The sequence below is a fragment of the Engystomops pustulosus genome, chromosome 4 (genome assembly GCF_040894005.1).
Source record: "Engystomops pustulosus chromosome 4, aEngPut4.maternal, whole genome shotgun sequence".
NCBI lineage: Eukaryota > Metazoa > Chordata > Amphibia > Anura > Leptodactylidae > Engystomops > Engystomops pustulosus.
The window spans coordinates 120,797,748-120,812,560 of record NC_092414.1 but is presented as its reverse complement, the minus strand read 5'-3'; the positions used below and the strand labels follow the sequence as shown (position 1 = coordinate 120,812,560).

The 14,813-nt window shown below is 40.1% G+C and overlaps 1 protein-coding gene across 2 annotated transcripts in view; it reads right to left on the bottom strand.

The window, feature by feature from the left end:
* Positions 1–14,813, bottom strand: part of CD36 (CD36 molecule (CD36 blood group)) — an 83,402-nt gene that overhangs the window by 20,738 nt on the left and 47,851 nt on the right. Inside the window, exons 1-3 of one of the 2 annotated variants that reach the window (XM_072147255.1) lie at positions 10,378–10,546; positions 4,349–4,506; positions 947–1,091 (exon numbers count right to left, since the gene is read on the bottom strand). In XM_072147255.1, coding sequence (XP_072003356.1) covers positions 947–1,091; positions 4,349–4,506; positions 10,378–10,497 — 423 coding nt within the window. In that variant the 5' untranslated portion in view covers positions 10,498–10,546. Of the gene's footprint in view, positions 1–946; positions 1,092–4,348; positions 4,507–10,377; positions 10,547–14,813 lie in introns of those variants that run through there. The other variant, XM_072147256.1, reaches the window with a different exon arrangement.

Sequence of the window (14,813 nt, the reverse complement as noted above, 5' to 3'; positions counted from 1 at the left end):
CGTCAGTATTCTAGTCCAGACCCCTTCTGCCATCTTGGATGGGAGTAGTGTAATGGAATCTGCAGGAATACTGCTTACTAGTATGGATGGTAAGTGTGAGAGTGCAGAGAACAGAAAAAGTGTGAACCTAGGCTTCTAACAGTACAGTGACATTAGTTATTCTAAATATATCCAATTTTTATGCACAATTAATACCTTAAAAAATATTATATATCAATATGTATAGTAAGTGGTTGCCACTACTTATTTACAGCTGCAATTGTTTAGGGGGTGGCTATTGGGTTTTGCCAATATCCTGATAAAGAGAGGCAGAAGATCTGTGGGGCTGGCTGCTTATTTTTAATAATTGTAAGGAGGAGAGACATTTAATTTTTTGCCTCAGGCAGCAGAAAAGCTAGATGCAGCCCTGATCACAGCTCCTATAAGTGGTCTAGTGATGCCAGAAAAGAAGCACTGCAGCCAATGAATAGGTATAGCTAACATAAACACTAATGGCTCTTTCAAATTGCTGTTTGTTTTCACATCAGCGGTTTAGTGATTTCCACAGATGCCTCAGAAAGCCATAGATTTCTATGGGTGTTTTCACACTGGCTTGTATTTTCACTGATCCATTGTCCATGGAAAAAATTATGAAACATGTCCTATTTTTTTCACGGATACGGATCACGGAAGGCAAAAGAAGTCTATGGGCCCGCAAAAAAAACATCCATCTTTGTCAATGATGAGGCTGAGAAACCAGGTTTGATGTTTTCAAAGCAATGTTAAACCTTTGTGTTTTTTGCAGACACAGAGACAAAACAGAAAAAAAAATTGAGGCACAACAGTGACAAAATGCAGCGGATGTGCAACTTAAGCTGAACATGAGTGCCAACGTGAAAGAGCCCTAACTGTGAAAGTTTAGCACTCAAATTCATCACCTTCAAATATATAGAAGGAAACCACTTACAGCAACGGCCAGATTCAGAACTGTGTATTCATCATCATCAGATCCAATAGACATATTTCTTTGAAATACAGCCTCATTAGGCTGATAAAAAGTCACAGTATTATTTGTGTTCTGTGTTATATTAGACTTTGGTAAATGGCGGACCCTTTGAACAAAAAATGAAAGATTACAATCAACCATCATTTTAATATTAAAAAGGAACTACAGAAACAGAAAAAAACTGGAACAGAGGACGGCGCCTCGGGTAATATAGTCGGGTACTCGAGTTTTCAAGGTAGTATAGATGGTGCTCACCTTGTGAGATGCTTGGTGTTATGCATAAATTCCCACTCCTGGGGAACGATCCTTGGGTTTTCCAATCCGGAATTGGCCTGGTGTGTAAACATCAGCAGCTACCACAACTCTACATACCCAAACCAAAGGTTTCGGTAAAAGCATTTATATAGAAAAGTAACAGTGTAAGAGTTATCATGGGGCGCTATAACAAACACAACCACTTGAGCCTTTGCATGTAGGAGACCTCTAGTGGGGTCATACAAACCACGGTCCAGCCGATATAATGAAGAAGATTAATTTATTTCAGATCTTAACGATCAATATTGAATAAAATGGTACAAATTAATAGTCCCTTTAACGCGTTTCAGGTCTTAGACCCTTTCACAAAAAACGGACAAGTATATATACATAAATGCTCTGCCAGAGCCCTTAAATACAATAGAGTATGTTACTTACACTTCTAGGTTGGTGGATTTCATGACGCCAACCAGGAGAAATTACACTTGCGCACTTCCAAAGGCAGTACGCCGAGTGGGTTTTTGGTCCAATGCGCATGCGCCAAGTCCGGCTCGCAGGAAGTGGCGTCACCATTGTCATGGTGACGCGTCCTCACCAAATCGTCTGCCTCGGACTTATGTAGCGCCGCTGGCAGGTTTCATACGGTGCGGACCGCTCACCTCGGGAGTTGGTGTTGTTATAATACCACTAATGGATATAGCACAGCTAGCAGTGTACTTTTAAATGGTGGTATAAATTTAACATTTATAAACTAGTGCTTGGTGTCAGATATAACATATCACCTTTAGAACAGGATATAGTTATTACATAAAAATGCATATTTAGAAGATTTTACATAAAATACAGCATACATGAAATACAGCATACATAAAAGGCAGCATACATAAAATTTTACATATAACAAATTTGCATAAATAAATAATTGTATAAGAAGAACCACAAGATATAAGTATAAATATAAAAATACAATAAAAATATAATAATTCAATATTGATCGGTAAGATCTGAAATAAATTAATCTTCTTCATTATATCGGCTGGACCGTGGCTTGTATGACCGCACTAGAGGTCTACATACAAAGGCTCTAGTGGTTGTGTTTGTTATAGCGCCCCACGATAACTCTTACACTGTTACTTTAGTATTAAAAAGACATGTTCATATATATAGGATAAATAAGTACGATGTCTGGAATAAATAAAACTATAATTATCATTTTGTAATATGAAATAAAAAGTAAAAGATTTTCCATCCAGCGCCAATACAGGCAGTTCCCAACTTAAAGGGGTTTTCCCACGAATTCAAGGGAGACCTTGAATATCTGTCAGCATCATAGAGATGAATGGAGCAGGACTGTTATGCATGGCTGTCTGCTCCATTACTCTCATGGACTGACAAGAGGTCCGACAGAGGTACATGGGATCCAATCGGACCCCTCGTTTTCGTGATCTGTGGGAGTCTCATCACTGAGACACCCACCGATCAGCAAGTTTGGCCTTATCCTGTGGATAGGTCCTAAATTGAATTTCAGGGAAAAATTTTTTTAAGGACACCCGACTTACAGACAACCCCTTGTTACAGATGGATCTCTCTGGGCACGATGACCTCTCTGGATGCTTTACTTTATTCCCAGGCAGCAATGGTTAGTTTTAAAGTGTCTGTAATTAAGTTTTATTGATAATCCTTGTTTCCATGACAGCACAAAGTTTTGAAAATCCAATTGTCAATGGGCAAAAATTGTCTGAAGTTACAATTTTAAAATACCAGTTCTAACTTACATACAAATTAAACATTAGACACTATCTTGTACGTAACCAGGGGCAACCTCTTCAGGAAAAATTAAATGGACTCTTGAGACCACAGAATGTCACTTCTTCTTGTGCCACAATTGACATCCCATGGTTCAAGCAGGCCACTCATTAGGTGTGACCCTTTAAATTTGTGGCCAAGCCTGAGGTGCCAAAGAACAAAATTTCAGGCATTAGGAGCAGTAAGGGCATATTCTTTTTTTGGCATTCATGCCCCAACACCCATTGAAACCCCAGGATTTCAAGAAAAAACACTTTAAAGTTCAAAGCTAAGCATGGACTATATAACCATATTTATAGTAATAATATTATCTGTATATAATATCTGTTGGCAGACAAAAATAAATTAAGCAGGTTAAAAAAATCACTGGTTTTGGTGTAGAGAATAGAGAGGCTAAACTGTATTTCCATCTAGTATAGCCTCAAGGGCAAAGGGGCAGTTGCATTAATCTGTACTAAATTGTACTAAACAAAATAAGAAAAATCTATTTTAGAAAGTATTTTAGATTTTACAACTAGCATGAAAATGGGGTAGGGCCACACAAAAGTGTGTCTTGGTGCGAACTAATATGAGGTCCAAAGTTAAACTAAACAGCCTCAAACTAGGCCAGATTTGTCATCCAGCATTAGACACTTTAATCTGGGGCTACATAAGACTGTCTAGTCTTACCCAAAGTGCAGTATATATATATATATATATATATATATATATATATATATACACTTTTTGATAGAGTGGATATCTTTTAATTTTTTTTTGCTTTTCTTATTTTCCTTTTCTAATATTATTTTGTATGTATCTTTATAACTACTAAGTTAAAATACCAGTGCATTATGTACATTTTGCCTGTGAAGTGTGCAGGGTGCGCCAGACTCAAAAATTGTGGCGCTCATTCGGCACAAATCTAGCGCTCCCTGCACTGTTCTGACAGTGTGCACCAACTTTTTGTGGTGCACCTTTAACATGGGGCATGCGTCACACTTCTGTTGGACTCTGCATGATAAATATGGCACACGGTCCGACTGTGCACCGGAATGCCCCTATATGTACAGAAAACTAGTAAATGTGCTACGATAACTTTTACCATTTATGCAAATGAGGTTGCAAGTTCCTCAAGGGTGAACCAGATCTCATGAGTAAACTGTTCTCAATGTCTCACTCTTGGTCTTGACAGCTTCACAATTCTGCAATGTCAATGTGAGGCTATTCACAAGATCAGGAGCTCATTGCTTAGCAATGGACTGGACTTGGATCACCACCAACCTCATTTTAATTTATTTCATTTGGTCCATGGATACTTACAAGTAAGTGTATGGTCCTTTTTGCTGTAATATAGGCTTAGCCCCTTCGATTACTTCATTTGGATTTGAAACATGAAAAATCCAAAACTGCCTATAGACTGTACTTCCGGGCACAATCCAGTTTTCATAGGCAATGGTTCCTTCTTCAATGACAGCTTCCTGTTTAAAAGAAACAAATACTCAATACAAACTATTCATCATCTCTGTTCACCCATTGAGGTTATATCACAGAAACAAACTGAGGCTTCTTGGGTGAATACATGGCTGCACTTACATCAGTGTGTATGATAAGGTGGCCTTACAGATAAGTTCTCCCTTACATTTTGGTTGGACAGAAACTGATTTGTTGTCTATCCTATATGTGCATGCTAATGAAACTATAACTGCATATCAGTGACTGAGAACTGGTGTAATAGACCTCTATGGGGGCCATGATCTGGCTGCCGTTTGTGCCACCTGATCAAAGCCCTCAATATGATCGTATGAATGGACATACAACTCTTCTAAAGGAGAAAATTTTAAAATTTGGTTTGGAGTTGGTAGAATTCTGTTGCTGAAACGAATTCCTGCAAATTGCATGTATAATTAAAAATCAATGGTATAAATCTACATGTAGTCCCCATGCATCTAACATGGACTGATATTTTTATGTGATCAGAAGCAAATGCTTCAAGCTCAGGAGAAAATATACAACATGGTTGATTTATTATCCCTGCACTCCAGAATTAAGGCCACAGAAAACCACAAAATATGACATTTGTGACTTTTTGAGGCTCTATCGTGCAGGGGCGCACCTGCCATGAGGCGAGTTGAGAATCTCGCCTCAGGCGGCGCGCCACCTGCTGGACGAGGGGGCGGCATGGTGCACCCGCCCGTCCATGCTGCCACCCGCCAGTCTGCCTATGCTGCCTCTGGACCCCCCACCTGTGCTGCAATGCTGCCACCCACCGGACCGTCCTGCCGCCGGCCCGTCCTGCCGTCCGCCTGACCGCCCACCCAGGCTGACACCCCCCCCTGCATGCCGGCTGGCACATCCTCTTTTCCGCCAGCCGGCACATCCTTTTACCCGTTGGCCGCCACATCTTCCTGAGCACCTATCTGCTCCGCTCCCTCTGTCCAGTTCATCTCCGCTCTCCCCCCTCTCCTCCACTCCGCTCCCTCTGTCCCATTCATCTACGCTCCGCTCCCCCCTCCTCCGCTCCGCTCCCTTTGTCCCGTTCATCTCCGCTCCGCTCCCCCCTCCTCCGCTCGGCTCCCTCTGTCCCATTCATCTCCGCTCCTCTCCTCCACTCCGCTCCACTCCGCTCCCTCTGTTCTGTTCATCTCCGCTCCCTCCCTCCTCCGCTCCGCTCCCTCTGTTCTGTTCATCTCCGCTCAGCTCCCCCCTCCTCCGCTCCCTCTGTTCCGTTCATCTCCGCTCAGCTCCCCCCTCCTCCGCTCCCTCTGTCCCGTTCATCTCCGCTCCCCCCTCTCCTCCACTCCGCTCCCCCCCTCTCCTCCACTCCACTCCACTCCGCTCCCTCTGTCCCGTTCATCTCCACTCCGCTCCCAGGGCAAGGATTGGCGTCCTCGTGGAGTCATTTGTGATATGCGCATTTTTTATCTACATATGTGAGTAGAACTGGAAATAAAAGTTTTAAAAGTTTGAAACTGTCTACACTATGTCTGGATATGTCTCTTATATGCAGTGAGTGGAGGAGACTAGGACAGGAGTGAAAATATTGACGGTTTCTGGTCTGAATGGTGACTTATCCCTGAAAGTGATCCCTTGTGTTTGGTGCACAAATAAGGAGGAAACCTGCATGGATCGTCTTTTTCGTTTTTGAGCTCCGGTCACATGGCAGTACACTGCATGCATTTTATACTACATGGCGATATGCTGTACGTATTTTATACTACATGGCGATATGCTGTACGTATTTTATACTACATGGCGATATGCTGTACATATTTTATACTACATGGCGATATGCTGTATGCATTTTATACTACATGGCGATATTCTGTATGTTTTTTATACTACATGGCCATATTCTGTATGCATTTTATACTACATGGGGGGACGCTGTATGCATTTTATACTACATGGCGGTACGCTGTATGTTTTATATACTACATGGCCATATTCTGTATGCATTTTATACTACATGGCGGTACACTGTATGCATTTTATACTGCATGGTGATATGCTGTATGCATTTTATACTACATGGGGGTGATGCTGTATGTATTTTATACTACATGGCAATATTCTGTATGCAGTTTATACCACATGGCGATACACTGTATACATTTTATACTACATGGTGGTACGCTGTATGTATTTTATACTACATGGGGGACGCTGTATGCATTTTATACTACATGGTGGGACGCTGTATGCATTTTATACTGCATGGGGGACGCTGTATGCATTTAATACTACATAGCGATACACTGTATACATTTTATACTACATGGCGGCATGCTATATGCATTTTGCATTGCTTTATTTTCACACTAAACCAATATGGTGGATCTGGTCCTGACACTACCTGGAAATATTACATATATGTGCGGGGGGGGGGGGGCATCTCTCTATGGCTCGCCTCAGGCAGCAGACAGGCTTGGTACACCCCTGCTATCGTGCAAATAGTTGCAACAATTTTTCTCATATTTACACCACTCACTCTAGTTGTAAAAAAAAAAGGAAAGTCACTAAACCAGATTTTTCAACTGAAATATTTTTGAAAAGTCGCATAAAATGTCACAATCATTTCAGTTCAGACTTAAAAATATGCAGAATTTATCATCCCGTTAAAATTTGGATATTGTGAAGTCAACAAAGCTCCAAGCAATACTGTCTTCAAGAAAACCAGTGATAAATGTGGCACAAGGAATTTTAATACCAAAAAAGGACCATTACTCCAAAAAATGGATAATAAGATTTGAAAAAACTATATAAAATACATAAAAACATATGTCATATAGCAAAAAGTTCTCACAATATCTTCACCAGACAAAGAAATAAAAACAATTAAAATGGGGTAAAAGATTATACCCCAAAACACATAAGAGGGACTGGGGCATCTGTTAATGTCCTCTTATGAAGCCCTATCCCCATTAGAAGTGTACAATTGCACAGTATTAAAGTTCCTTTATGCTCATGCACAACAGTACACCTGTGATGGGCGTTGCTATTGTTTGTTCGTGGTGTGGAACAGCTGACCCTTCAGCCCCTTTACTTTCAGTGCAGCAATCTCACTCTAGAAGTTCAGTGAGGATCTCTGAATGATCCAATGCTGTCCTAAATGACTGATGATGATAAATATAATCCACCTGTGTGTAATCAAATCTCCCTATAAATACACCTGCTCTGTGATAGTCTCAGGGTTCTGCATCATGAAGACCAAGGAACGCACCAGGCAGGTCCGTGATACTGTTGTGGAGAAGTTTAAAGCTGGATCTGGATCCAAAAAGATTCCACTAACTTTAAGCATCCCAAGGAGCACTGCACAAACGTTCATATTGAAATGGAAGGAGTATCAGAGCATTGCATATCTATAAAGACCTGGCCGTCCCTCTAAACATTCATTTAAAACAAGAAGAAGACTGATCAGAGATGCCAACACGAGGCCCATGATCACTCTGGATGAACTACAGAGATCTACAGCTGAGTTGGGAGAGTCTGTCCATAGGACAACAATCAGTCGTACACTGCACAAATCTGACCTTTATGGAAGAGTGGCAGGAAGAAAGCCATTTCTAAAAGACAACCATAAAAAGTCTTGTTTGAGGTTTGCCATAAGCCACCTGGGAGACACCAAACATGTGGAAGAAGGCGCAACATTTGGCGCACACGATCGGATTGTGGCACATCGCCGCTGGCATGCACGCGACGGAAATCGGGGGCGTTGCCGAATGAAAACCGGACAGATTCGGAAAAACCGCTGCATTTTAAAAAAAAAAGGATCGCGGGACTCGCGCTTACCTTCACCAGGAATAGGCCGGTGAACTTCAGGGCATTCCGATGCTCTTCAGCGCAGCAGCGCCACCTGGTGGACGTCGGAGGAGCTACCTTAGTGAATCCCGGCCTGACCCGAATCCACCACAGAGAACGCGCCGCTGGATCGCGAATGGGCCGGGTAAGTAAATCTGCCCCAATATGTTTGGTGTAAAAGCAACAGAGCTCATGACCCTGAGCATACCATGCCCACTGTCACACATAGTGGTGGCACGTCATGGTCTGTACCTGAGATTGGGACAGAGATTTATCTTCCAAAAAGACAGTGATTCTAAACATAAAGAAAAATCTACAATGGAATTCTTCCCAAATAAACATATCCTAATGTTAGAATGGCCAAGTCACTGAGCTCGAGCTCTTTTCCAAATAAGAATGGCCAAGAATTTCAGTCTCTCAATGTGTAAAACTGAGACATACCCTAAGCGACTTGCAGCTGTAATTGCAGCAAAAGGTGGTGCTACAAAGAATTACAAAGTGTGTCCCATTTGTTGATTTTTCACCAAAAAAATTACAATTTTATATCTTTATGTTTGAAGCTTGAAATGTGGCAAAAGGTAGGAAAGTTCAAGGGGGCTGAATAGTTTAGCATGGCACTGAAACTATATGTTGCAGGCATGTATACCGTATTGGATTTGGCCTTGCTTTGGGAGGTAGTATTTTGGTGGTCACAGTACTTTACAGGGACAGGTCATCCTTAGTATTTGTTGTGTCTTGGGCTGACTTTCTGTATACATACATATTGTTCATGCTTATACATAACAGTGATATTAATCTTAGATGTATACATTTATATTGCTTATTTTCAGCTTGGGCTTACATATCTGCACTTTAACATTTGTATATATAACTAGAAAGTGGTTGGGGATAGGACTTTATTAGATGACTTTTTCAGAGGACATTATCAGTTGCCCCAGTCCCTCATGTTTTTTGGGGTATAATTTTTTACTCCTTTTTAATTGTCATTTACTAAAGCTCCTGCACCAGTTTTCTGTCGGACTTTGCATGTTCCTTTCAGAGCAAAGTGCTTGCACAGGTATTTAACCATTGTGTCGCACGCGACCATTTTATGACGCAGCTGTGCTATTCATAATACGACACAAATTTCTGCACTGAAATGGGCCCAGTCGCACCGAGCGGCACATTTGTCATACAAATTTCAAGCCCTATGTTAAAGGTGCACCAAAAAAAAAGTAGTGCACTCTGTTGGAGCAGTGCATGGAGCGCCAGATTCATGCAGAACGTGCACCAGAAATCCTGATTCTGGTGCCCCCTGCACACTACACAGGGAAACTGCACTGTTCTTAGTAAATGTGGACCATAGGGTATATATTCTCTATAAAGAGATCTCTTTGCTATATATCATTTTTTCATGTATTCTTGTACATTTGACATTTTATTGGTGAAAATTATGAAAGATTTCTCTCATAAACAGATGAGTAAATTTTACCTCATTTTCTCTGTCTTAAAACTGATAGAATATTACAAATATAAACACAACTATTTAATAAATGTAAAGGTATATAACTATTTTTCTCCCACAAATTAGATTAAACATTAAAGTCGGGGTAGGATTACAGATGCATGCTTTGCTGTTTTCCCTATTATGTTTTGAAGCCTTTTTCATTAATAATATTGAACATTTTTTTTCTAGTTAATACATCCTTTACTATGTATTCATAACCCATGTATAAAGAAATGGCTGTGAATCAAGTCTACTACCTCTATTAACAATTGGATGCCGTATATTTTCAAATATAAAAACAGAGATTAAACAAAATTTTAATACTATAAAAGTATGCACTGTTCATTTCATACTTGTCAAGAATGTGTGGATTTTAACACAAATGTCAACAGTATAAAGCCTTCCATGTCTGACAAATATTGTCTCCACTAAATAATGTCAATGCAGATAATTCATAATTTGATTCAGAAACAGAAATGGTTCAATAATTTCCTGGATAATGAAAATAATAATGATACCGTCACGCTGCCAGTACTATTTGTTATAATATATGAAGTTACTATACCTTGTCTATTTCACCATTAATAATTATATCTCCAACCGGTATTAAGACCCCTCCAAGAATAACCAGCAGTGCCCCGATAACAGTTCCCGCTATTAGCCAGCATTTCTTATTGCAGCACATAGTGATTGTTGTTAGGGAGAATCCAGGCAGAGTGGTGGGACGAGTTGGAAGTCATCAGTTCCTTATATAGTGTTTCTTTGTACTTTGACTGATAATTATAGAATTACCATTCACTTGAGTGATAGCGAAAAATCCTGGCCCCATTTGAGACCAAAGTGCATGAAACTGCAAGTTTAAGATTAGATAATACCTTCCATTGGATTTTAAAGGAGCAGTATGTGAAATAGGGAGTAAAGGAAAAGAAAAAACACTGTGGCGTTGTCCTTGGGAACCAATCACAATAGAGAAAATGATATGATGATGACATAGAAAATGATATTGGTTTTCAGCTATTGCAGAAGTACCATGAATTATTGTTGTTACCTTTTATCAAGTAAGAACTTTAAAAGTTAATATTATTAAACATAGATAAATAGATTTTTATTACAAGATTGACATTTTGCAGAACTATGTAACAATGGGAGAGCAACAAAAGATCAAACACCCACAGGTTCTTTCATTTTGTAAATAAATACTTTATTTTAGGGCTCCTTTGCAAGTGGTGTAGTCCAGTTACTCCAGGCCTGCCTCTGACACAGGTATTCAGACAGGAGACACGTGTAGCTTGTGATTCACTTGAGGCCAATTCTAGATATGGGTACACTCAGGCATCTATTCTACTGCACTGTACTCCACACCAACTAATAATGGGGCACATTTACTCACCCGTCCAGTCGTGATCCCCGCTGGGCGTTGTCTAACAAGGATTTGGATCTGCCGAGATTCACTAAGATCATGCGTCCAATTTCCTGCATGTGTCGCTTCCCCCGCTGAGGTTCGCCGGAGTTCACCTTCTTCTTCCCGGTGCATGTGAGTGCTGATCTTGCGACACAATTTCGTTTTTAAACTCTGCGGTTTGTCCGAATAAGTTGGGTTGTCCAACGTCCACGCCCCCCGATTTGTGACACATGCGCCACAATCAGATCGTGTGTGCCAAAAACCCGGGGCAATGCAGGGCAAAATGGTAAAAAGTCGGGAAACCCGACGAAAATGCGGTGTTCAGACCATTAGTAAATGTGCCCCATTGTCTCCTCACAGGCCTAAACTTTCCCTCTATCCATGATAACCGTAACTCGTCCCTACTCTCCATGTCCCAGCCAATCAGAGGTGAACACTGGTCTGCTGGGTCCTGAATGATAAACCATAATATACCTCTGCCTATCATATAAACTGCCAGTCTCATCCTCTTACACCTTGAAATAAAACTTCACCTTGGATTGTATCTGAACCTCTGGAGTGCTGCCTGCTTCTCCAGAGCTATATCACGAGAGGTCTTTTGCCAGGACCTGCGGACATTGCTCCCACCTTATCTGGGTAATAGAACAAAGTGCTGCTTTGAATTTCTATTGTGTGTAGATAAATAGATAGAGAGATAGATGATCGGTTGATTGATAGATCTGTATTTGATCATATGACCATTGCATACCATCACTAGATTATGAGAATTAAAGGATTTTCTAGGGAATACTATTACTTAACATTGTATATGATTTAAAGTTGTCACTTATAATGTAAGAGGAAGAGGACATCCTGTGGCATTATCTTGTGGGGAGCACAATGAGGGGTTATTATGCTTGGGACCCACATTGAAGAGGCACGAAGCGACAAAGGCCCGCATAGAGGGGTCTTATTAAGTGTGAAGGCCACACTGAAGCTTAAATAAAAGAGGATCCTGCCAGTGGAGCACACACCAGTATGTCAGTGTGCTTGGTTTACAATCCCTCATCCTGGTGATAGATGTCCTTTAACCACTTAACAACCTTGCCCTTTTTTGTTTTTTTATTTCCATTTTTAACTCTCCACCATCAAAATCTATGGTATTTAATATTCCATGCCATGTACTGGGAAGCAGAAAAAAAATTCCCAATGCAGTGAAAATGATGAAAAAACCCATTTGCACCGTTTTCTTGTGGGGTTGGATTTTACGGCTTTCACTTTGCGCCCCAAATGACATTTCTACTTTATTCTTTAGGTTGGTGCATTCATGGGGATAACAAATTAGGTTTGGTAATGTTTCCATACATTTAAAAAAATTAAAACCTACTGTACAAAATTTTTTTTTTGATTTTGCCATCTTCTGCCGTTAATAACTTTTTTTTATACTTTGGTGTATGGAGCCACGGGTGATGTAATTTTTGCAAATTTTTCAATGCCATTTTAAGGACTGTACAACTTTTTGATCACTTTTTATAGAATTTTTTATAGTTTTCAAAATGGCAAAAAAGTGCCAGTTGGCTTCGGGCGCTATTTTCTGTTACGAGGTTAAACGCAGTGAAAAACCATTATTACATATTGGATAGATCAGGCATTTTATGATTTTTACTGTTAATTTATATTCATATGACTTCTAGGGAAAGGGGATGATTTTAATTTTTAGGGTTTTTTTAATATAATTTTTTTAAACTTTTTATTTTTATTTTTACTATTTTTCAGACCCCCTAGGGAACTTTAACCCTAGGTTGTCTGATTGATGTAATGGCTGTATATATAGGTGTAGTATATGTGTATATACAGGTATAAATGTAATAGCTGTATATATATATATATAGGTGTAATGTGTGCCTATATACAGGTATAACATGTAATGACTTTATATATAGGTGTGATGTGTGCATATATAGATGTTTAACATGCAATAGCTGTATATATAGGTGTAATGGGTGTGTATATAGAGGTGGCTGTATATATTTATTGCTGGGGGAGCTGTATACAGTGAATGCTAGAGGCTGTATAAAGCGATTGCTGAGACACTGTATATAGTGATTGATTGCTTGGGGGGGGGGTATATTGCTGTTCCCTGTCTGGAATACATTCAATAGGGGCCAGCACCAGATTTTGTGCCCAGGGGCCCCCACCAGCCTTAATCCACCCCTGGCTGTATCTATTTTGTACTACATGGCGGCACACTGTATCTACTTCGTACTACATGACAGTATGCTCTATCTATTTTGTACTACATGGCGGTACACTATGAATGTTATACTACATGGCGGTACACTATGAATTTTATACTACATGGCGGTACACCGTATGCATTTTATATTACATGGCGACACGCTGTATGCATTTTACACTACATGGCGTCACGCTGTATGCATTTTATATAATATGGCAGCACGCTGTATGCATTTTATACTACATGGCGGTATTCTGTGTGCATTTTATGCTACATGGCGACACGCTGTATGCATTTTATACTACATGGCGGTATTCTGTATGCATTTTATACTACATGGCGGCACGCTGTATCTATTTTGCATTGCTTTATTTTCACACCAAAACAATATGATGGATATAGTCCTGACACTCCCTGATATATTACATATATGGGGGGGGGGGCGGAGCGTCTCTCTATGGCTCGCTTCGGCAGCAGAAGGGCTTGGTTCACCCCTGGGGAACAGACCCTGAATCTTTTAACACTACACCAACACCACTTAAGGATGATCTGTGCTTTTTTTGTTTCTTATATTGTTCAAAATAATTTTATATATTCAAACCAATACCCCCTGCAATGACTATACAGGCAGTCCTCGGGTTACGTACAAGATAGGTTCTGTATCTTATAATTGTAGCTCCAGATAAATTTTTTTTGGTCTCTGTAATTGGATTTTAAAAATCGGATTTTAAAAATGTTGGATTGTCACAAGAACCAGGATTAACAATACATCTTAATTGCAGTCACCTTTAATAACTGTTATAGGTGTTTATTGTAACCGAGTGCTAACGTACAGTAAATTACCAATTACCAGAGGTCCGTTTGTAACTTGGGGTCGTCTGTAAGTCCGGTGTACTTAAGTAGATGGCCGCATGTATAGTGATGTATTCATGGAAAAGTGTTCTTTGAGGGTGGGGGAGGGATAATCTTCTGAAAGAAAAAATGTATTTTGCCAAGTGCTTACAGTCTCCCTAATATTGTGTCATCTGTACTGGGGCCAAGGCCCCCTTCCACAGTTATACACAGAGTATAGCATAAGGGTAGAGCCTTTATATGTGTGTGTGATGAAAATGTAGCTTCACGATTTTACCAACCAGTTGTACATGTATATAGCATGGCTGCCATCTAGTGGTCTGGATATGTACACAATGACAGTTACTGTTTGTTAACTCCACATAGGAATTGATAATAAAGTGTTTAATAAATGGAGATGTAAGTGGCTCTGATTTATCTTGAATTTGGGATGTGGCTCTCTAGATATCTACCTCTTTACATTCAATCTGTAATCTTAGAACAAATTCTGTATATACATAAAATCTATCATTTTCCGTTCACTGATATT